General features: G+C 44.2%; 2 protein-coding genes across 3 annotated transcripts in view; one reads left to right on the forward strand and one right to left on the reverse strand.

Moving 5' to 3' along the window:
* ctnna1 (catenin (cadherin-associated protein), alpha 1) overlaps positions 1–24614 on the forward strand; it is a 101287-nt gene that overhangs the window by 32439 nt on the left and 44234 nt on the right. For both annotated transcript variants that reach the window (XM_048230797.1, XM_048230798.1), the window contains exons 9-10: positions 23816–23896; positions 24380–24532. In XM_048230797.1, the coding sequence (XP_048086754.1) occupies positions 23816–23896; positions 24380–24532 (234 nt within the window). The remainder of the gene's footprint in view (positions 1–23815; positions 23897–24379; positions 24533–24614) is intronic.
* lrrtm2 (leucine rich repeat transmembrane neuronal 2) lies at positions 15351–20086 on the reverse strand. Its single transcript, XM_048230799.1, has 2 exons — positions 19376–20086; positions 15351–18591 (listed from the first exon to the last, which is right to left on the reverse strand). Exons 1-2 carry the CDS (start codon positions 19377–19379, stop codon positions 16955–16957), a joined length of 1641 nt encoding a protein of 546 aa, XP_048086756.1. The 5' UTR covers positions 19380–20086; the 3' UTR covers positions 15351–16954.

The following is a 24614-nucleotide window of genomic DNA, read 5'->3' on the forward strand; positions in this document are numbered from 1 at the left end:
GTATGTAGACTGAGTGCAGATGGTAACTAACAATCGCAGGATAATATTAACCCAATCATTTGACCCCCCCCCCAATCCCCTGCATCTATTTTCTGCAGCATGTAGTCTAACATACAATTACCTGCTCATTTAAGCCTAACCTTAGCGACCTTATATCTAATACCTGTGCACTTGCAAGCAAGGATTAGTCTTCACATTTTGATATATTAGGCCTGCAAAGCATGGCAGATGACTGTGCAGTAACTAAGCTATTATTTTTCATGATCAGCATCTCTCACTGTTTACCTCACCTTGGGGTTGTCAGGAGTTAAATTGAGGTTAAAAGGAGCTAATTCAAAAACAAAAAAGTGAAAGCAGTTCAATTTATCTAGTTGTAATCGCATCTAAATGCATAATTAAAACAAATTACACCACACACAATGTATCAAGGGAAAGATTTAATGTCCCTGAGGCTTTCGCTATATTTATGGCCCCACCATAAAACACAAACCTGTCACTAACCGACTGTCAGGCGGCCGTGCCCAGACCTGGGCCGTGATCTCTTGCTGTTGAAATCTTGCCGTTTTGATTGGCCTGGCTGGCAGGTAGATGAGATACAGTCCACCTCCTTGGGTTTAATTACAGCAGGGCTTGAAGAAAAGGTGCAGCCCTTGGTTCAGGGAAATCAGAAGCTGAAGGTCTCTCTCTCTCTCTCTCTCTCTCTCGCTCTCTCTCTCGCTCTCTCGCTCTCTCTCTCGCTCTCGCTCTCTCTCGCTCTCTCTTGCTCTCGCTGTCCTTTTTTTTCTTACTTTGTTTTTCTTTTCTTTTTTAGTTACTCAGTCTTTTGCACTCTTCCCTCTTTTGGTCACCCTTTCGATCACTTGCTGTAGTTTCTGATTTTTGTAGTAGTATTTAGCCTGGTCAACACCAGACTGCTCAAATCTTTGAGAGTGGGTCTGTAAAGGCTTCAACACCAGACTGCTCAAATCTCAATTGAGAGTGGGTCTGTAAAGGCTTCATCGACTTAAGACAGGGGCGTAACCAGCAGTTAAATTAAACTTAAATAAGGGCATTAAACTCTTACCAAATCATTTCAGAAGTTCGGCAATCTTTCTTGTAAACAAAGGTTTAAAATGCAGTTGTTTACTCAATTCCAAAGATGATGCACATCCATATCTGTTTAACCAGCGCAGCCATTGCCATCAAATAAAGCCTGTCCCATGCCAGATAAGCAGTTCTGATTGGTGCCTGCGTTTTTGGAAAATTGGAAAAAGGTGCCAATGGCCTCCTGACCTGCAGAGCAAATTCAAATTTGCTAACAGGGTCTTCCGGGTTCTCCTTTTATTATTTTTCTGACGATATCTTTTTCATTGTCTGAAAAGACAAGTGAAGGCAGTCACCATGATTACCTCAAGTAGCTGCAATGTGTGGGTTTAGAGAAATTTAGCAGATTTAGATATCGGAGAGATGTAGATTTGAATTAGAATGAATTAGAAGTAAACTATAAATATTAACTAATTATTATAATTATAAACTACTAATAATTTAGATTAATTTTATTATTAATTAGATTAATGAGCATTAATTTGATTTTTCCAGTGTGACTTTCATTTGACCAATCCATTAATATACATTTTTCTTCATTATTTCTTCAAGTGGTTGGATCTATTTTGGGTGGTATTATCTTCCGATGCTGAATTGCCTCGCTTTGCGAGAAATGACAGCAGGTCACGATTACCCTTCTCCTTCACTAGTTGATTACCTGGTGTACTCGGTCCTGCTGTGCTGTTGGCGTTCCCATGCACTTCCTGCAGGGTGAAGACTGTCTCCCTTGCTAATAAAACCACTGACCTATATACTGATTACGTCCCCAGTGCGTTTACCAAACTATGGGCAGGTCCATTAGCCTCCTACTGAATGAGTAGGGCATTGTGTGTGTGTGTGTGTGGTGGGGCTGGGGGGGGGGGGGCTGGTATTTCAGAGGACTCAGTGATGTGTTTGTGTTTATTTCTATTCTCTACGCGGTCTTATCCTCGAATGTCTGAAAACGTCACCCCTTGGGTCATGAGAGCCATGGTACTGCTTAGGAAGATTGACAGGTTCTATTAAGGTCTGTTGAAGCCCATGATGAACGGTGGACGGGCAAAATCTGCAATGCCGAACCCCTACCTCAAGGTTGCACTGTGCAGGGTTTTTTTTCTGTTTACTCTGCCAGATCAAATCTGATGGCCCACTGAACCTCATTCTCACCGTTTCCAGTTGTTTTTTGGAATGCTGACCTTCAGAGAAACGTCTGCTCTGTCCACACTTTTGTTGCGGTTCTGGGTGTCAATTGCCGTCAAATATCTCTCCCCCAGTTACCCAGGAGAACTACATTTGGATTTTTTACTTTGAAAAGAAAAGGTTGTGTAGCACAATCTGAAATTCCTTTTGTTTAAAAATAGTGCTGTCAACAAAACGCCTTTAGCACAGCCGTGAAGGATTACACGAATGAACAGAGAATTCTGTTGACATCCTCCCATTTGTGTATGCCGCAGTGCCACTGTAGGGTAGGCCATGTACCCATGCTTATACTGAACTGTATAAAGCCAACCCTCTATCCTCTCATCCCAGTCCCCTGACATTTTGTCCCAGCTCTGCAGTTGTGTACATTAGCCGGCCTGATATCAGACCAAGCCAAGAGAGGGATAGTCTGTATGTGCCGCCTCCTGGCAGCGACCGCTCTGCAGGAAAAGAACGCGGTGCAACAGACTCCCCAAGTTAATACGGATAGCTCCATTAATTGAACGTCAGTCAGTAATTGGAGAAGTGTTCTATTTCTTGGCTATGGGGCTCTTGCTCAGCAAGAGATTACACCCGTTCAATTATAATAAGCATGCTGCCATTTCCGAAAGACATTGGGTTGGACTGTGACATTTACGAGCGAAAAACTCTCGTCAAAAGCACAGTGTTGGTGCAGAGAGGGAGATAGAGGTAGGTAGTTCGGCCTCACCTGCTGCGGAAGGTCAGAGAACAGTGCACATTTGTCACAAACAGTTCTGGAATGAGACGCAAAGTGCCAGCCGATAAAAGATTGTATAAAGAAGGATGACGGCCTTTTGCCATCGATTGCAAAAAAAATGAAAGCAACTTTATATTCATTTGGAGAGTAATTCACTTTTTCCACACTGGAGCGGATTCCCCTGTTGCCAGCTTTTAGCGCAAATGTCACCCGGGGTCTCAATATGAGGTGAATGGATTTGAGCTTTGTTTTCTGTTTGGCTCATTGCCTTCCCAATTGATGCCTGATGTACTGCCTGCAAGGTACTTGAGTGTATTTTTTTCTCTCTCCTGTAGGTATGAAGTTGCTAGTTTATTTTTCTTCCCACCTTGTTTTTTTTATTTTGTTTTAGGCTGTGTTTGTGTCCATTTTCCCCCCCATAGTCCAAAACTTTGTTAAAGGTAGCCGAGTTGCTTTGGCCCTTGAAAAGATTTTTTAATGTGTGAATTGGCTTTTCAGTCATTACTTTCATTTAGCGTGTCATAATAATAATAATAATAATAATAATAATAAACAATCAAAGAAAGCCAAGGTGAGAGGCTTCCTTTTGAAGGAATATGTGTGCGAATACTGAGCCCTTACCAGTTGCTCTGCTTTACCACTGCATAGTTTTCATAAAACCCTTCAGTGGCCTGATTGTTTGGTCTGTACATGCCAGTTTTGTGATTGGTACATATCTCTGACTTTGCGATCAGTAAATGGGTCTATCTCCAAGACACTGGTATTAAATGAGGTTGTGGGGGATGGGGGCTAGGAGGCAAAAACATTTAATACCACCATGCCATAATTTGGTTAATTAAATGTGGATGATGAGAAGGATGCCTAAAATAACCCATAATGTGTCCTTTATTTGAAGGGCATTTATATGATAAGGAGTGGTTTACTGTTGAATCTTAATGTTCCTTGCAGGAACGGAACATGAAATGAATCTGTGCCATATTGTGTCTGTCGACATTCCTTCATTGAAATGGCTCGAGTCAATTGGAAGCAGGGATGACGATGAAATATTGGATTTTGCACTCAAATCTGTTTGCATGACACAGAGATGACTGCAATTAGACAGGCGTACAATCCCACATCCCACAATCTCCTTCCAAGGTGAATTGTTGATGCAGCCTTGTGGGTTCACAACAAAAGGAAGGTATCTTAAAGAGATTCAAAGGTTTAATGAAACACTAGGGAGAGGAATAAGTCTTATGATGTGTCTATTTTTACTCATTTGTCTCAAATCTGGTTTCTATCTGGGAAAAGGAGAGCCCTGGGAATTTGCATTATATCTCCCTTGTGAAATGTCTTGTAATTGCAGTTAATAAATATCTAGGGGAAAGGAATAATTTGAATGCGTTCTAAATAAGAGGTTGGCCAGAGATTAATTGCCTTTTGAACCCCTCAAAACAGACGTGTTTATTAGTTTAGATGAAGAGCAAATGGTGAGGCTGCTGTCAGATGTGTTTACTTCTGTTGAGCTCTTTGAATTGAGCTTAAATGTGTTTGCTTGCATTAGCTTGTTCCCCAAATCCACCAAGCTTTTTTTCCATAAAAAACTCAGGATGATAGCTTTTCGAATGAGTGTCCCCAATTAATCTCTCGAGTTTGCAACAAACCATAATAAAGTAATGGTGGTTAATACATTTGTTCATTTTTATGTACCTTTATGCTTTTTTCACTTGAGTCAGTGTTCTAGTGAGACTGCAGGTTCACAATGTACATATTGCCCAATACTCTTACTTTGACCTTATTTTTTTGTGAAGGGGTCTCTTGGCCTCAACAGAGGTTTCTTTCACTCTGAAACATTTTATCACTGACTAACTAAATCCATAATTGACTAGGCTATAATTGACTAGGCCTTATTATTTACCAGATTTCAGAATTATCGACCAGATTTCTTTTTCGGGTGTACCTTTTCGGTTGTAAGGTTGGTATACATACAACCGGCACATCTGGGAACTTTGTATAGGCTTCACGTACCCGTCCCCTTTTAGGGGAAGTATTTGGATTGAATGGGAACATATGGAGCTGCATCAAAGTGGGGAGTGAAAAGGGCTTATACTAAATCTAAATACTAAAACAAATGTGAATAAAAGGCACAGAATAAGGTTGGTGTGTTATGTGTGTTCGTAGGATTAAGGTGACCATTACATTCCTATTTTTTGCTCTTTCCAGTTTAATAACAGGAGTGTCATAAATGTAGTTACAGTCCAGCTGCCCGTGGCTGCCGGTATGATAAGTTCGGCCAGCTTCTATTTGCATGTCAACTAAACAATAGTCACACCTTAATTCTATCACTTGAAATACGAACATATTTTCTACAACTAGGTGAGATAATTGGCTATGTTATACTGAAGTTCCACAGTTAGCTAGCTAGCAAGCTAACCGTTTTTGGATGTTATGGTAAGTGTTAGCTACAAACTAAATTTGTCCTCAACATTGGGGTATTGGAAACAAATTAGGTTGGTAATGTACATAGTTTCGGCATGAGTCAGTTACATATACATATTTATTCATAACCGTTGTGTTAGTAAAAGGATTGAATGTCCTGTGAATTAATAACTAGATGTAACTTGTGACTACTGGCTGTCTTTCCCATTGGAATCAATGATATAATGCTAGCTTGCTTCCCCCTAAAACGGAGTATGATGCAGAGAAATGTCTCTTTATGATGATACACTGGTTGTACGTCTAAGAAAGGACTTCTTGTAAGGTCCATTGTGACATGCATCATTAGAGAAACCATTTGAATGGTTTGTAAACAGTGATCAATAGCTTGCTGGTCCATCAAGTGCTACTGTGGTTGCATTGATTCATATTTTGTCTGGTTGAGCTATCACAATTAGTCAGATAACATTGATTGGATCTCCTGTTCGTCAGCAGACTAAACAGATACTAAACAGATGGTTGGATTCCAGTTTTAAACCTTCAGAAAGTTTCTGTCATGTGTAGAGTGAATGTATTACGAGGATGTTGAATCATACTGGCATAGGCTAGATAATAGTGTTGGCCTCAGTTTGTTATTGTCGGAGTGTTGGTTTTGCTATGAGACAAGCTTGACTTTGGTACGCATCTCTCTCTTTTAGGGCACCCAGTTGTTAGGAAACATTTTTTTTTTCCTTCTTTTTTTGGGGAGGGGTGCCTGTGACCTGAAAATGCTTGTTTCCTTTGATTCCCCTGTGTGATTTACGGTCAGAAATTGAAAGGGAAGCAGTTATCAGCCTTAGTCTTTTCCATGTTCAGGGTTTTTGTCACCCTGTGTGTTTTTAACAGCCGAGTCATAGCTGGCAGTCTACGACCAGCGTTGCCATCTCACAGCCATTAACCCTGGGACAAGAGTGTTATGCAGCTGCTTGGTAGAGGCCTCATTCCAGCTCTATCCCCATTTAAAATGACTTATTTCCACCTTGTTTTATTAGACATTTAATAGTGTTGACTTCATAGGATTGTTTTTGCAAATGGCATATTAACTTTTAATAGCCTGTATTATTCCTCTGACACCACGGTTTACCTTTAACATGCCAGCGCTATTTTCAAGAAGTGTGGTTCTTTTCTCAAGGTCCATTTTTACAAATCAGGGTTCAAACAGAGGTCTGTGTTGCTGTTCCAGCTTGTGTAACATTATTTAAGGGCACAGGAGTTATTTACGCACAACTGCCATACAAGCTCTGCAGAGAGCTTTACCCATGGTTGAACCCTGCTTATCCCATCTCCCATCCGTTTGTAACCATTAACCACCATGTTAGCATCTTCCAATGTTTCATACTTGTCTAGTTGAATTAATCTGTGTGTGTATTTGGAAATATAAATAACAACAGCAAGAGTCTAAGGATTTTGACTTAATTGTCCAGAAAAAGCAGTTAACAGAGATGTCAAAGCCGACTTGGTTCAATTATCTGACTGAGCTGTGGTGTGTGTGTGTGTGTGTGTGTTTTTTTTTTTTTTTTTTTTCTTTCTTTTTCTCTTACTCTTACACTGTTTGGCCAGGAACTCATTCCTCCTATCAGAAGAAAGTTCCTTCTTTACTTTGACTGCAGTTTATTTTTCCTCTTCCTCTGTAACATTCTCAGAGCCGCAGTGGGAGCAGAGAATAATAACCATCAGAGGAATCCGACAGGGCATCAGGTCAGAGATGGGGGTCATTTAAATTCCAATCACACAGGCAGAGTTGCGCACTGCGAGAGCAGGGCCTCTGTACTGATTGGGCCATCTTGAGTAATATCACAGCCTAGTCTAGCTCGCTAGCTTGCTCTGGATGCTGCCTGGAGTTGATCTAACTGTTGGATGTAATGGGAAAAGGTGCTGTGTGTGTGTGTGTGTGTGTGTGTGGGGGCAGTTGGGGGCCGGTGGGGGGTTATGGTCATACCCTATTAGTTTGACTTTAGTCGGGGCTTTGTTTCAAGGTAGCCATGGGTCAGTGTCCTGTCCTGTTCCAATTAATTACCAGGAAAGAGATTCATGTTTAACACGTTAAATAAATCAAAAGGGCATTCTCTTGACCTCTCCCGATGAGACCATTTATTGCCTTTTTTGAATGACTGAATCTGAACGATTTTTAGAATAAGGATCCCGCAGGCAGATTGGAATATCAGTATTCACATGGCAGACAACTGTGGCCCCTTTTGACTTGACGCTCACTGCTAAGACTCCTCCTAGCTCCTGTTGAGTTGCCCCAAATAAAGACAGATATCAGTCGGTGTTTATTAGCCACTCGAAGCTAGCCCCAGGATGCAGAGTTGACACTGTGAAGGATTGCTCGGATAAGACGGACGGATGCTGCCAGACTTGGCACCCTCTCGCTCTCTGTCTTTCCCCTCTCTCTGTGTTTCCATCACACAACCAGTGGTAACCAGATGATGAAGTACGACTTGGCATCTGCTATTAACAGCTTACTAGGAACATTAGCCTTGCGGGAGCCGCCACAGGTGTCGATAGACAAGCTGCCTGGATTTCACCAGCTTTGTCCTCCCTGTCACACCCCTCACACCGCACCGCTACCACACTCTTCACCGCACAGGAGAACACCTATACTACCACTTCTTGTTCCTAGTCTCAAAGCAGGAAGGTGCATTACTGGAAAAGGTCACATGCATACGCATTATGTTCCTCAACCCTGAAACATTTCAGTGACGTGTTGCTGTTGAAATAGTGATGTTCATAAATGTGCTGGCTACATTCTGTTCGCTGCGTGTTCATTTATTATTGACGAGTACCTGCTGTTTTCGTGGAGGGAACTCTGTACAAGACCCTGAGAAAGGAAATGGAGCCACAAAAAAGAAAAAAAAATAACTTGGCTGCACAGGCTATTGAGTGGCTGTGATTTTGACCTGATCTGCGTAAGTGCTTATTTGCTAAATTCACAAGCCGACTTGAGACTTGCGCTTTACCCTAAACGACTGTTATAATATGAGTCATAATTCCATTACAAACGGCTCTCCAGGTGGCCAACAGTAAAAGTAATCATAGTATATGAATCTGGCCGCACTATATGCAGCATTGCTTATAGGCCCCAGTCCCTCCTCCCACCCCCATGGTACACCAGAGGTGTCTTGTGTCGCTTAGGAGATCTTTCGCATAGGTTAATTGATCCCGGTCAGACCAAGCCCAAGGTGTGCTTTTTGGATTCGCCAACGTTCAGCACCCCATGTGCGGAATCGCACTTTAAATGCGTTAGGCAGTAAATACATTAGGGAGGTATTTTGCTGATGAGAGTCCAGATCAATATGTCCTTCCTAGTAAGCATTTTCTAGATTTATTGGAACCCTCATAATGAGTACCTGAGGCACACACACCGCCGCCCCAGAGTCCTTGAACCCACTCAGGCAGCAGAGGCGGTTGCTCTTGCGCGCTCTCAGCCCAGGATCGCTCCCATCTCGCTCGCCCCCCTCCCTTCGCTGCGTGCCTGCCTGCCTTCCTGCGGAGCGGCTGTTTTATGGCCCGAATGTCAGGCTCCGTGCCCCGCCTGGCACGTGACACGAGGCGGTGCAGATGGACACGACTCACTCGGGTGCTGGAGAGTATGGACGCGCTAGGGACCAGATTTATGCTCTCGCCCCCCGTTCTCGGGCCCCTTATTACCCAGTCGGTCAAGATCTCCTTGTGAATGGTTCCTACGGTAAATCTGATTGCTTTTGTGAAATGTCCTGTCTGAAGGGCCTCCACCCCTCCGCCTATTTGAACTCTCCGAACATGAAGTAGAGCAGCGTTTCGGGGTTGAAGGTGCGCTCTTATGTTATGTGTTTTTTTTTCCTCCCCTCTCCTCCTCCGGAAATTATTATGGTGATGTCAGTGTTGCAGCTGTCTTCAGCAAGGCCCTTAAACGTGATGCAATTATGGATGGAATAATTCTTTTGTGGGCGGAACGAGCTCTGACATCCTGTATTGGTATGAGAGGCGGTTGGAATGATGGGGTGAGTTGAGGGGCACTTACAGTTCATATTTGATGCAAACCTGGTCATATCTCCTTGAGAATAACCAGCCAGTTTGATACTGGTGTAAAGTGGCGTTGCCTAGGAGAGAATTGCTAGTCAGATTTACCAATCACAGTATGGAGCTGAGCTGACTACCACCTGTGTGGTAAATAAATGGAACATTTTGTCATCAGATTATTTAAATAATAATTTTTAAAAGTAAAATGTTAACCTGACTTGGAACACTGTGTAAAATAAAGAAATTTTGTCATCAGATTATTTAAATAATAAAAAGGCTGAGAAACCAGGCTTTTTGTCCTTTGAGACTTTATTTTTGTTTTGTTTTGTGAGTTAACTCACTCACTGGGTGCAAATGCCTGCCTGATGACTCAAGTGATTTAGCATATAAAACAGCAGTTCCTGTGTTTTGTATTACAAAGCTAATGTGCGGTTACTGTCGATGATGGTGTAAATGAGGTGATAGAAAAAAAGAGGCAGGTTTCGTCTCATTGGAGTGCTGCCTCTGCATTTCCATTGGGAAAAAAAGCCCCAGTGTGAAGGTGAAATCAAAGTGAGCTCATATGAATTAATATATATTCATAGCTTCTTAGCCATCGCTGAATGATACAACATTGATTAATGGAGCCTTGTTCTCTTACAGGAAAGAGAGGGGTATTATGGAATTTTAATAGCATCATGGTTCAAACATATACTTATGTTCAGTATTGTATTATGCAAGGATTTATGCAGTGCCAAGTTACAATCGAGGCAGACTAAAAATACTGACTTGATTTTGCTACAAGAGCCATATTTACACTTTCCCTTTACTCTCCATTTCCCCCCCATTCTTTCCTGCCCCTGATTCGCCTCCGGGGAGTGTGGGGGTAGGCTTTAATTTTTGTCTGGCATGTGTGTAATTTCTAATCAACATTTTTTTCAAAGCAGATCTAACCTTTTTGTGTGTGTCTATGTCTGTGTGCGGAGAGTGTGCGGTATAATAAAAGGACTTGAATGTATTGTCGCTCATTTGCAAAGCTGCACTGCAACCCTAGCCATCACTTCTTGTTTGTTGAACACTTTGATCAGAGAGACTGAAGGACGATCACCACCACCACCCCCACCCCACCCCACCACCACCCCACCACCACCACCACCCCACCACCACCCACCACCACCCCACCCCACACCACCCCACCCCACCCCACCCCACCCCACCCCACCCCCCACCACCCCACCCCACCCCACCCCACCACCCCCCACCCCACTCCTCTCCTGCTTCTCTTCCCCTTTCCCTCTTGGCTCCCGTGTGAAAGCTCCGTGACTGCCTTCAGTGCACGCCGTACTAAGAGCCTGCTCATGATGGATACGTTCCTTTCACCAAGTGTCCCTCAGCCCCGAGCCTCAGCTCCTGGCCTGCCTTATCAAGAACAAATAAATAAAATAGTTGCCAAACAGAGACAAACTCATCTTTCAGGGGTAAACAAAGGCAGAGGATTAATATCTCGGAGGGGAATGACTCTGCACAAAAAAAAAACCCTATTACTTTTGTCCTGCAGAAGGTATCCTCTATACAAGACCACTTTGATGAATTCTAATGGTGGTCAGACAGACACATATTATTGAATGGAGGCCAGCAGACCCCCTGAAAATGGCAAAACGCATAGATAAGACAACTGATGGCAGTTATATAAGATTTATATTTCTTAATCGATGCCCATACATCTTCATATTTCTGTTTCCATTTTGACCAAAGAGACAACCTCTGACAGAGAGAGCCACAACCAAATTAAATTCCGACCTTTGAGTTAATAGCTTCTTTTGGCCGTAGTGAATTGCTTAAGCAGTCCTTCCAGGAATTTGCGACCTTGTGATCATGGAAAATAATGAATATGTCACAGATCCACACATTATTTGAAAGTTGTACTATTTTTGCTAAATTTCCAAATAATATCCATAATTTACTTGAGTTGAAGAGTGGATGCATTGTCACCCAGTTCAGATTTATTGGTCTTTGTAGCAAAGATGTGTTTCAGCTGGCCAGTCTTGTTCAACTTCCTGTATCCTCACAGTTTATTTTCATCACCAATGATGTTTTCTGGAACACTCAAAAAGCTATGCCACACAAAAAGCCATGAACAATATGCTGTTTGTGTGTCTGTGTCTGTGTCTGTGTGTGTGTGTGTCTCTGTGTGTGGGTCTGTGTGTTCACTACTTTCATGTTGGCTTTTATGTTGAGGACCACCTGTCTAGCTTGGAGTCTTAATACTTAATACAGTCTCAGGTTGGCATGTAATTTTCATCACCTCAAGTAATCTCAAAATAACACAGGGCCTTGATGTGAATTGTGCAGAAGTAGGCAGCAGCCTTCCCTATTTGAGGTCCTGGTGGAACTGCTCAAGGAAGTGAACACATGCCTCTAGCCACTGCAGCCATGTGGCTATGCAGTTTGGCCAGATGACGAAGGTCTTTTTTAAAGCATAACAACATTTCTCTTTCTCTCTCTCTCTCTCTTTCTTTCTCTCTCTCTCTCTCTCTCTCCCCCATTTTTCCTCCTCTCCCCATCTTGCTCATCACGCCTTGTCTCAGTTCTTGCTCTCTCCCTTCATCTTGTGAGAAATCCCCAAAGGCTTAGCAGCTGTTACCCTGTCGCTCTGATGGCCACTGACCACTGACGGACAGCACTGTGAGCCAATCATTCCTCCTCTTCACATCTCATGTCTGCTTCCAGTGATTTGGTGCAAAAAAAAAAAAAAAAATGCCACTTAGTAATGCAGACAGTGTAGCAGCTTGTCATCTGCACTGGGGGAACCACGTATTGATGGCTTTGAAAAGGCTTGATATTGATGACCACAAGCTTTGAAACCTCAGATCTCAGTAGACAGGGCACCAAAATCCATGTTTTTTTTTATTTTCATTTTAAATTTTTTGAAAAGTTGAAAGAGCTCTGTTGTTGGCCACCCAGTTTCTGTGTGGCTTAATTAGTCATGCTCCCGTACCTTCAGATATAGATATATATCTGATGTCATGCAATGCACTTGGTTGCACAGCATTCTGGGCAAGCCAGAGGAAAAGAGGATGTTTGAGGCGAAATAAAAAAAAATAGCCCGTTCCACCCTGCTCCCCATCCCCCCCCTGTTCACTAGCTAAACTGTAATACACTTCATAGTGTATCACCCCACTGGTAGCAGCTGTTGTTCCCGGCAGTGTATCTCCTCACTCCAGAATATGTCCACAGCAGCTGTGCTTCGTGCATTTGAGGGCCTTTTAGGATGGAGCCCTCAAAAAAAAAAGAGGCAATAACACTCTCCATGCCCATCCTACATCACAAACAGAATAAAGAAAGCTAGGGGAAGAAAGCTAAGAAGGTCAAGGCATCGTCAACACACACGTTGCCCTCTGGCTAAACTCTGAGGTAATTCCTCTCGTTTTTATTTTGTTGAAATCATGAGCCACTGGTCTAGATAATCATTTCCAACCCGTGTCAATCATTGTGTGTTTTATCAGAGTTGCGGAAGCATGATTTGAACGCCACCCTGCCCGAGGCCAGAGTAAGGTCTCTGAGAAATGTCCCAGCATTTGATGGGAGTTATTCAGGCGTTCCCTAATCGTGGTTTTGTAGGGCAAAAAAAAGTGCCGTGGTTGGAATGATACCAAAAGCCATTTAATTTTCTTTTTCTCCATATATCCATTTCATGAAATCTGGTCGCACCACTATTGAGCTGGACAGTGTGATGATGACTTTCTTTGGTGAAGATCTTGATCTTTAAATCCTCTCCGACTTGTGATTTTTCTGTTTATTTTTCTTTATATCATAGGGATTGCCAATCTCTTAAGTTTAGGTCAGGTCAACTCGGCTCTGTTTGCAAAGAAGGCATTGAAATTGCAGAACCCTTACGCTGGAATGAGCTTAGATAAACACCATGTTCTAGAGATTTGAAGCCTTTGTAAAACCAGACCCCCGAAAACAGGAATAAATTGTAACATTTTTATTTAAAAATATATGTCTTAAGGAAAAAAAGATTTTTTTTTTCAGTTGGCCACATCTTTATCCACTATACAGATATGAAATTGTACATAATACAATACAAAAGGAAACGGGGGTGAAAAGCATTCAATTTGCACAAAGAGGATTTTGGGGAGGGGGGGCTGTGTTTCAGGTCTAGGCAGAGTGAGGAGCAGGTTTTTTCAGCTTATGACAAGAAGAGAACAAAAAAATAACATTTTACAAGAGCAGGAGTGCAAATGGATGCATGTCTACAAATTTGTGTTTTCAATCACTTTACAAGCTGATTGTTCAACAGTGAGATGTCAACATTTGCCAAGATAGCTCTCTATTTGCTGAAGAAAAATAGTTATTCTCTCAACCTTCACTAAATCTATCATACCAGGAACTGAGGCCTTTCCATCATAATTTGCTGGATGGGTAAACATGTTTCAGACCCTCTTGAATCATGCAAGACCATTTTAGAGGGGTACAGATCACCTCTAGATCAAAAGAAAAGAGAACCCAACAAAGAAACAAACAAAACAAAACGACTTTGTAAACATGAGCAAGTTCTTTATCATTTCCAAACACCAAACTGATAGTGAAATTGGGTATTATGCTGTGTGAAAGGGCCCTAAGAATCCCTTTTTTTTTCTTTTGCCAAAACACTGCTGGTAGAGATATCCAGCTCTGGCTTTGCGCCCACTAGATTTGTCTTGTACAATGTTGATGCATTGTTTAATTCGATTCCATTGTTGAATCAGAACATAAGCCCATTTTGTCGGCTCAGCTAGGCTGTTGAAAAGTGTCTGGCCATAAAGACCTCTGAGGGAGCGAGATGTTGACTGTGTCTTGGGTATTTCGGATGGAGCCAACATTCTCTGCATAGACTGCCATTCCACAGCACAGATGGCTCCTCACAGCACCCCCTAGGGGCCACCATCCCTCGCTTAAATCCCAGCCACTCCAGTTGCACTGCCAAATAGTCTCTCTAGCCAATGACTATCTGCTCCCTGTTTCTGTTTTGTAGTAAAGCTTTTTTTACCCTCTTAGTAGGTCTACTAAAAATAGTTTGTTAATGCATCTGTTACTGTATGCTGTGGGGCTCCTACCAAGTCTCAATTTTGTTGTTTATTTTAATCTTTTGTTGAGTATGCACTGAACTGTCATTTTATTGGCAAGGATCGCAAGAAATGGCTTTTTCTCCGTCTCTGCCAAGGCGATAACTCGGTCACAGCGCTGCGTCCTAGGGTCCTGTCATTCATGGTTAGTTATGCTGCCTCTCCCTCGCCACGTGTTATCCCAGCCCTGCGGACCACCATTACCTGGGTTTAGGGGGACTCTTATTGGCTGAGATAAGGCATTACCCTCTGGTTAGCCCCCGGCCCTTTAGCCTCCATGTCCATCCCCTCCATTCCCGTCCCTCTCCAGCCTAGCCTACCCCATCTCCTCCTCCCAGCCTACCCCACCTCCTCCTCCTAGCCTCCTCCAAATAGCACAAAGAACTGCAGTGGCCGCTTCTTTAGAGGATACTAATGCACATCCTCTCAGTGCTGCATACAAATGCTCCGCTGACCCAGCCTCCATCTCTCTATATCTCTATCTCTATCTCTATCTCTGTCTCTATCTCTATCTCTATCTCTGTCTGTCTCTTCCTGGCGTTGGCTAATGAAGGAACGGTGCTTATAGTCTCCTGAGAGGCCTAGCTCACATCAACTGGAGGCTCCTACTTTCTCTCCCTCTCTCCCTCCATCTCTTGCTGTCTGTTTCTCTGTCTAGTTGTCTCTTCTCTCACTGCCCCCCTTCCTCCTTTACTGCCTCTTGTTCTTCTCCATCACTCGTCTTTCTCTGGCTCTTAGCTCCCATCATGCTCTCTTGTCTCACACACACTCTATCCCTGCACTCTTCTTATTTTCAAGTTTTCATTTTTGAGAGAATTCCCCCCCCCTTCTCTTTTGTTGCCTTCAGGAGAAAAAAAATACCCCCTCAAATTTCTGATGGGTTTTGTGGGTGGAGTTGGAAAGGATGGCTTGCTGTGCGAGAGTGACTCTTCAATGGCCAAGCAAGCTAAATCTTGCCAGAGCAGTGGGCTGGGTGACAGAACATTAGATTCTTTCTGCCTGGCCCTAATTGGCTCAATCTTGAAGTTGTCAGGTGCAATTACAGTCCTCCGCATTAAAGCAGTATGGCATGAAGCTCGCAATGAATTTATTTTCGGGGGCGTAATATTCTCTGTGCACCCCCTCTGTCGACCCTTCCCTCTCCCTTGCTCCCTTGCCGTCCGTTTGTCCTCTCACTCCTCCCCTGACTGTAGACTGTTGGCTGGATAGTTGTTTTGTGTGGTGTTTCATCTGTCTCGGTCAGATTTTAACGATTGCCATCAGTAATTTATGCCGAAATGAGTTTAGCCGCAGTGCATTATCACAGTGAAGATGTCGTGGATGGCACAAAGGAAAATGAAGACCAAATCACTTCATTGTACATAATGCATAATCATAAGAGGAAATGAATATCCACAGAACACTTAATATATCCCTGCTGAAGTCACAGTTGAGGGAGCTATCCAGACATTTTGGCAGAGCTTATGCAGAGGCATATTGGGCATTAACCTTTGAACACACAGTGCTAAGCTTTTAGATTTTGCAGGAGGGGATTGAGTTTATTTAATGAAATCAAATCCAGAAACAAGGAGGTTATTAGGCTACGTTTTCTCCTCAACAAATACAGATAACTTTGTAAGGATTAAATTGCCAGCTTAATTGTTCAACACTGGGTTCTCAGTATGCACATGGTATGTAATTAATAACAGTATCTCTTTTTAAATAATTTGTAAAAAGGTGAATTTAAAAAAACGTCACTTAATCACTATCCAATCTGAACTTTCCCAAAAGTGATCACGTGAGTGAATCTCATAAGTGTCATCTACTTGTGTGTCATAAAAACCCTTTTGCATTTATCAAATTTGTACTTCTATTCAACATAACAGCACAACAGCACTCTTTTTTTTCGTTTGTTTTTTTCTTCTTGGAAATTAAATTTTCACCAAGGATCTTCCCAAGAATATGTTACTTCTGCAACAGATATCCGAACCCCTGGTTTCTAGGCGATTTGGCTATGTTTTTTTCTCCTCTTTTCTCTCTCTCTCTCTCTCTTTCTCTTTCTCCACTGTGCTGCAGAAGAGTTTGATGATAATGCAGTGTCAATTCACCCATTTAACCATCCTCGGTGGAGATTGATTGCCCCAGCTCAATAAGGACCTTGCATTCTCGTTACAAAAATAAAAGTGTGAAAATTCTTTACATCACATCTTATCACTCACCACAAATCCACCTCCAGTCACTCCAGCAACTCAAAGACTCTACCCTCCCCACCCCTTCTCCTCTTTCAAAAGCTAGCCAGTAGAAACAAACTATGCATGTTTTTTCTTTTTTATATATAGAAACTGGTCAAATAAAAATCCATAAAACAAACCCTGTATCTTTTTTTTTTTTTTTTTTTTTTAAATGGTTGAGAATGGCAAAAACCCATTGACTGCAGGAATAAATAAAGAGTTCATACTTCACACTCTTTGTAAGGCAGCTGCTGACACTTGCACTGCCCGTAACCGTTGATGATGACGAGAGCCCCTTCCTCGTGGCTCGGCTCGTACTCGTTGTAGGGGACCTGGGTCGCCAGGTCCGCCATTGGCTGCCGCTGCTGCGTCCTCAGCTGTCTCCGGTTCTGCATGGCGGAGCAGTGACGGATCCGGCGCAGTGTTGGAGGGCAGCACTTCCGCGAGACGTACACTACAAAAATTATGAGGAAGAAGGAAAATAACAGGGCCATAGTTCCAATGATGACTCTCTGTGTCAGGACCGTGTTGTCAATGTCATCAATGAAGTCATCGGTGACCGCGGGCCCTGGCACCATGGTGGTGGTCGACAGAGCGGTGCTTGGGGTCTGGGTGGTGGAGGTGGTGACGGTCGTGGTGACCATGGTAAAACTCCCCAAATCCTCTGCATAGTAGTCCAACGTTGGGGTCTGCATATTTCCATACAACGGGCTAGTGACCTCCTGGGGAAACATGGCCTCCGTGGGGGTGCTGGACTGAATAACTGGTGCTGAGAAATTCTGACAAAGCTGAAATCCATAGACGGCATCCAGTATTTCCTCCCCCTGTGCGTATTCTGGGCTATGGCACAAAATGGAGTGTTCCCATCTGCCCTTAAAGGTACTGAGCCAACTGGCCAAGTTGCAGATCCTTTTGGTACATTCCCAAAGGTTGCTAGACAATCCAATGGTGCCCAGGGACTTCCACATATCCAGGGTTTGCGTGTCCATGCTGGACAGTTTGTTGTTATCCAGTAGTAATATCTTCAGGTTGGGCAGCGTCTCGAACACCTCGGGTGTGAGAAGGCGGATCTCGTTCCCGGTAAGATCCAGTTTCTCCAGGGTGGTCCAGGTCCACTCCATGGTGCATGTCAAATTGTTAATCTTGTTCCACTGCAGGTAGAGGAACTGCAGGGCGACCAGGCGTGGGAAGTGCGCCAGGTTGATCTTGGTCAGGTGGTTATGTTCCAAGTGCAGCTCTCTGAGCTTAATGAGCCCGGCAAAGCCGTTCCGGGCCAGGCTCCGGAGCCGGTTGTTGCTGAGTCCGAGATACTCCAGGCTCCGGCAGTCCCAGAAGGCCCGAACAGGCGTGGTCCGCAGAGAGTTGGAGCGCAGGTGGAGGATCTGCAGCTTACGTAGCCCGTGGAAGAGCTCAGGCTCCAGAACAGTCATCTGGTTGAAAGATAGGTCCAGAATTTGCAGGTTGATGAGGTGGATGAAGGTTGTGTTGGGCAGCTTGGTGATCCGGTTGGAGCTCAGGTTGAGATCCTTCAGCTTGTAGAGCCCCTGGAAAGCATCCTCCTGCACAGTGGTTATTTGGTTGTGGTCCAGATGGAGCCAGGTGAGCTGGGTGAAGCCGAAGAACTGGTCGGGGCTGAGCTCGGCGATGCTGTTGTGTCGGAGCGAGAGCCCCAGGGCCCCTCGATCGATGCCATCTGGGGGCGTCAGAAGCCCTTGCGTGTCGCAGTAGAACTGCAGGTCCTCACAGCGGCATTTTTGAGGGCAGGTTGTGCATGACGTGGGAGGCAGGCACAGAAGCATGCTCATCACACAAAGTGCCGCTGGTGCTTGTCCCACCAATGGCCACCTTGAATGGAAACCTGGGAGGGTTTGAAGATAAGAAAATAAACCGGAGGGAGGGAAATCTAATCTCTGCAAGGCATGAAATCTCCCCCCCCCCCACACACTCAAACACCACTAGCACCCCCATCTCCCCACACACTCAAACACCACTAGCACCCCCCATCTCCCCCCACACTCAAACACCACTAGCACCCCCATCTCCCCCACACACTCAAACACCACTAGCACCCCCTTCTCTCGTCAATATTTTTGAATATCCATAATTCTTTCCAACATTTTTGCGTCTATTTTCAGTGTTTTTTTTTTTTTTACTTGACGTGGCTTGACAGAGAGAGCTCTGATTAGTATTCATCAGTGTTTGATGCGCACATTGACGCCGTGTCACGGATGAATTGAAACATCCTCTGCAGTTGATATGTTGTCTTATTTTCATCTCATGTTTACTGAATATGCTCCAATCCTCAGGTTTATTACACTCTTAACCCTCTGCTCACTTTAATGCCCTTGACACATCAAATCTCTCCTCTTTTTAAAGGCAATGTTTTTTTTTTTTTACAGAAAACAATTCAGACCAACAGCATTCCTTGATCACTACATGGCATACAACATGGCAGTAATTTGCTGTTATAACAAATCATGACTTTGGTTATACAAAAGATAGGTGAAGAGAAGGGGAAAAAAACACAAGACCTCATTTTAACTAAATAGGTGCTTCTGGACTGCTAGACTGCCTCAGCCCACTCCTATTCACTCTTATTTCCTATTCAGGACCAGACTCGGTGAATTAAAGAGCTAACTTACCCATTCTTTTGTGCACATCGGGGGCTGCATTCAACTCTCCTTTTCCGCAGACTCTTGGAGCAGCCAGATGGAATTTGAATCCGAAGAGAAAAAGCCCTTTTGAGTAAACACAAAAGGAATCGAGCTCTTCTGAAAGAAAGAATCGCTGTTGAGCCTCATCAATTGAAACAAAATCACAAATTCCATGTCCCGGGATGTTTTTTTTTTTTCCCCTCCTCTTCTTTTTTTCACCTACTCCTCTCCTTCCTCCTCCTGTTTTGTCGGCTTTTATTCCGTCCTGATTTTTTAAATCCCAGATTTAGAAAGGACAATCATCTCTACCTCCCAGGAATCCTTAATTTTTGAAGTTGTTGATTTGCATCCAAAGCAACCCCGGCATACATCTCCTTACACACCCCCCCTCCTTTTTTTGCTCCCTCTTCCTTTCGTCCGCAATGATGTCAGCTCAATTGGTTAATTGAAGATCAAGCGGTCCTCTTGCATGGTTGGGGGTCCTTCAGCCCCCTAACTTGTTGATGGTAGTCGGAGACCCCGCTTACGACGCCAGTGCAGCAAGGCTGATGTGCGATTGTGTGCCGAGCTCAGGGCAGCAAAGGAAGAGAGAGAGACGCAGGGGGGAAAGCGGAGGAGAAAAAGCCGCGATGTTATTCTGTGCTTTTTGTTGCAGCCACTCACTGCTACAGAGTGGTGGCAGGCTGGCGTCGATCATCAGTGCGGTTTCTCTCTCTCTCTCGCTCTCTCTCTCTCTCTCTCTCTCTCTCTCTCTCTCTCGCTCTCTCTCTCGCTCTCTTCCTCACTCTCTCCCGCTCTGTCTCTTGCTCTTTGCTCGCGCGCACACTCGCTCTCACACACTCTATCTAGCTCGCTCATTCGCTCTCTCTCTCGCCCCCCCTCCCTCTCTCGCTCTCTCTCCCTCCCTCTCCCCCTCCCCTCTTGCTTTCTGCCTTGCACACTTGCTCTCACAGAGTCTGTGCGTTTTGATTCCTCTCCACCCACTTTTCTCCCTGATTCGTTACCATTGGAATATTGATAACTCCAACGTGTTGCGGCAACTCGCAGCAAAAATTCACCATCATAGTAAATCTCTCGGCTCCGGCTTCTCTGTCTCATCTTGTTTGTGTGTGTGTGTGTGTGTGTGTGCGCGTCAGAGCACAAATTAACTGTAGGTGGAGAGGATGGGGTGGTCGAGGGATGAGTTATGCATGATTCTCATTTCTAGAGATGTGTGGTTCAATTTTTGAAATGGAGAGAAGATGCATGAGAGTGTTGCTTGTATTGTTTTTATTTATTTTATTTTTTTGTCTCTCTCCATTTAATTGCACCAGCTGATGGCAATAAAACACTCTTGGTTTCTTTTTAACATAGTTAGACGTTCTTAATTTAAAGTCCCATCTGTGTGGTGACAGAGCAGTTTGTCAGGCTCTCTCTTAAAAAAAAAAAAAAAAAATTGCATTTCTACCTCTTCAATGTTGTGTTTGCATTTAACGTATGGCTGAGAGACAGACGAAGTCATGCTAAACCAGGTTTTCAAAACTCGACACGTCATGAGCTGGCTGACGTCACAGTGGCCTTTTATACTCTAGTGGGTTGGAGGTTGGAACAGTCTCTCTTTCTCTCCCTCTCTCTTTCCCTTGAATGGAGGATTTAATGGAGCATTCAAACAGGACAACCCAATAGTGTACTGAAGACTAGATAAAACAAGACATGCGGAATTGGGATTCGTACTGAGGTGTGCGTGTGCTTTGTTTGCACATGTGTGTGTGTGTGCACGCCTCTGTATCTGTTTATTTTTTTCTCTGATGTCAGTTTATTTTTTCCCCCTGCTTGTTGTTTTGAGGTAGCCTATTTTTGTTTAGCACGAGTTCAGTGAACCATGTCTTTTCGGTCACTAGTAGAACTTTAAAGCACGTAGGATTTTTAAACGGAACAGTGTTTGTCAGTGCACACAAGAATATGCAACAGCATGTAACACCCTGGAATACAGACGACATTTGTGCTTCTTGTGATTCTCTGTAGGGAATTCACACGAGTAAACCTCTAAAGGTGGCAGTGCAACAACAACAATGTCAATTCAACATTTGTTGAATAGATTCTGCACCGTGCCTATGTACTGTGCTCATTCACGTTTGTTGGAAGTTCCCATTCATTGTGTGGATGCCAAGGTTGCTCTGCATGTTTTTCATACATCTGCGTGTCAGTTATTTTGGTCCCGCACAGAAATGACCTCTGCCGTTGTTTTTCCGGGTCACCTTATTTAGCGTAGACACATTTGTCTGCCCAAACTGCTGGGCTAGTCTCGTTATTCCCGGTGGGACTTCAATCACTGAGAGGGGAAGAGAAAGAGATGGTAGGAGGGAAAAAGTGTGTGTGTGTGTGTATATATAGGATGCATATTCCCAAGGGCTCCGCCTTCAGCTCATCATGCCCTCGCAGTTGGTTAAAACACCCTGTGAAGCCGTGTGAGGAGCCTAATAGGTCACCAATTAAGCTGACTGGGCCTGCAGTGAAATCAATACTGAAGAGCAGCCCAATCATCTCGCCCCTCAGAAATGCCTCCTCTTCTCCTCCATCTTCTCCTTCTTTTCCATTTTCTTTTATTTCTCCTCTTAACTTTTGATTTGCAAGATACTCCATGCTCACGTTTCCCTGGGTTTATGCCACTTGGTAAGAAATGACCTGTCCAGGGAGATGAATTTCCCCGCAGAAGAACTGGTTCGCTGGAATAGGTAGCCATTAGAGGTGGGGATTTTGGGACTGGAGGGTGGTAGGTGAGTGAGTGTGGCTGTGTGTGTGTGACTGTGATTCTGTACGTTTGGGTGTGTGCACCTGTGTTCTTATGCAGCGTGGCGAATGAGTTTTCTGTGTGTGTGTCTGTAGAGGTATGCCACTGTGAGTGCTTGGTCCTAGCTTGGGGGGGGACCTCAGTAGGGATTAAGACCGATGGCGTCCCCTGGTCTTCAGTAGAGCACCACCCGATGGGCCGGCGGGGGAGGGGTGGAGGTGGAATGGGCTCGTGCAGGCACGCAGAAGTAGTGGCTGGTGCTTTGTGCCTCTGCCATATTTCATTGGATGTCACCGCAGAGCTGCTTGTGCCCCCGTGACGCCCTCCAACACCCCCTATACCCCTTTACCCCTTTACCCCCCCTCCCCGCTGGCACCCCCTCTGTCTACACATTTACCTTCCCAGTGCACTTGAGCTGTTTACTTGGGCAATGTGAGTGGAGTGCATATTTCTCTCTTTTTTTCTTTCTTTCTCTTTCTTCTCTTTCTCTCTCTCTCTCTCTCTCTCTCTCTCTCTCTCTCTCTCTCTCTCTCTCTCTCTCTCTCTCTCTCTCTCTCTCTCTCTCTCTCTCTCTCTCTCTCCCTCCATCTCTCCATTCTGGACCAATGGTTGGGTGCCAGGCTTAGCCCTGAGGGAGGATGGGTACGCAAGGGGCAAAGCCATAGTCATCTGCCTGTTTTTTTTTTTTTTCCACACACACTACTAGTGCCAGTGCCACTGTGTTGCCCTCATCAGAGGCCATATTAACCCTGTAGGGACCAAACTTTGACCCTTTCCTGGGTCGCCTCTTACTGCATTTCAGTATTCTGTTGCTGCTTATACAGACTCCCATTTCATGAGCAACACACAGGCTAGTTAATATAATGATATTGATGTCTAAGTTTAGGAATGCCGTTTAATGAGGATTAAGAATGAATCATGTTTTTGCCTGTAGAATGTGTTCCAAGCCTTTTATAGCAACATATTTTTTTTTTCTTGAAACGCAATTTTTTTTACTGAACTTTTAAATAAATCTGTGGTTTGCAGTGTAGGAAAACACAACAACCACAACATGGTCGACAAGTTTTACAAGCCAAGGTTTTTTTTTGCCTTTTTGCATCTCAATTCAGACCTAAATATTCATTAGAGTCAGAGGATATGTGTGGGAGGGAGGCAGAACATGCGTGTGTAAGACTCCCCTCTAGTCATGTTAGTCAGGGTTCAGATTGACCCACTAAAGTCCAACTCTCGTCTCCGTGCTCATGCTGTTGACGCATTGGTCATGGCTCGCTGTCGTCTTCTCCTGTTGTGCATGCCAGCTGAATGGTTTCTCTCTCTCTCTCTCTCTCTCTCTCTCTCTCTCTCTCTCTCTCTCTCTCTCTCTCTCTCTCTCTCTCTCTCTCTCTCTCTCTGCTCTCTCCCTTTCTGTCTGTCTGTCGCTTTTGCTCGCTTGCTCACCTTTCCTTAAACATTTAAACTGTTCTGTGACAAGCTAATGTGTTTATCCATTCCACTAAATTCCCAGGTGACTTTCACCTGTCTCCCTCACCAGGATATAACAGTAACAAGAGCAAACAGTTGAGCTGGTGTGCCCCTTCCCTCAATCCCCTCTCTCTCTCTCGCTCTCTCTCACTCACTTACACTCACACTCACTAATCCTTCCATGTCTCCTCCTCCAGGCTGGGCGGAAGGACAAGAGTGATGCCCTGAACACGGCCATCGACAGGATGACAAAGAAGACCCGTGACCTGCGCAGACAGGTTAGTTCCTCTCCAGTTCCTCCTCCTCCTTCCACAGATCTCACACTTATTTTCTTTGTTCTGTTCCTACCACCCCCTCTTTCTATCCCTTTATTTCCATTCTCTCTTGTATCCCACTCCTGCCCCCCTCCCCTGCTGTGCATCCATACTTGACTTTCATTAGACACAAATACCATAAAGAATAGGGGGAGAGGGAGAGAGAGAGAGAGAGAACCAGGAGTTGAAGAATGATCAAGTATGCAGGTGATCACAGAAGTACCTGTATTGTGTCTTGGATCCTCAGCTATTTTTGAAGACATGGAGTTCATTCTGTCGCTTTGGAACGCAAGGAGGAGGAATGAATCAAATAATAAAAACGAGGGGAAAAAAGCAAATCCTCCACAAATGATGAATGACATTTAGCGAGGCTGTTTTGTCAGTGCTGAGTGTTCCGTCTTTTTTCAGGTTTTTATTAATTATTTTCTCTCTTGGTGTTCCCTGCAGCTGAGAAAGGCGGTCATGGACCACGTGTCCGACTCCTTCCTGGAGACCAACGTGCCACTCCTGGTCCTCATCGAGGCGGCCAAGAACGGCAACGAGAAGGAAGTGAAGGAGTACGCCCAAGTGTTCCGTGAGCACGCCAACAAGCTCATTGAGGTAGGTAACAGGCACTCCAATGAAGTGGTAGTTATTGCTACATGTCTCTGTATAAAGCCCAGATTAATATGTACATAGGTTT

Source organism: Alosa alosa, chromosome 21 (genome assembly GCF_017589495.1).
Source record: "Alosa alosa isolate M-15738 ecotype Scorff River chromosome 21, AALO_Geno_1.1, whole genome shotgun sequence".
Classification (NCBI taxonomy): Eukaryota; Metazoa; Chordata; class Actinopteri; order Clupeiformes; family Clupeidae; genus Alosa; species Alosa alosa.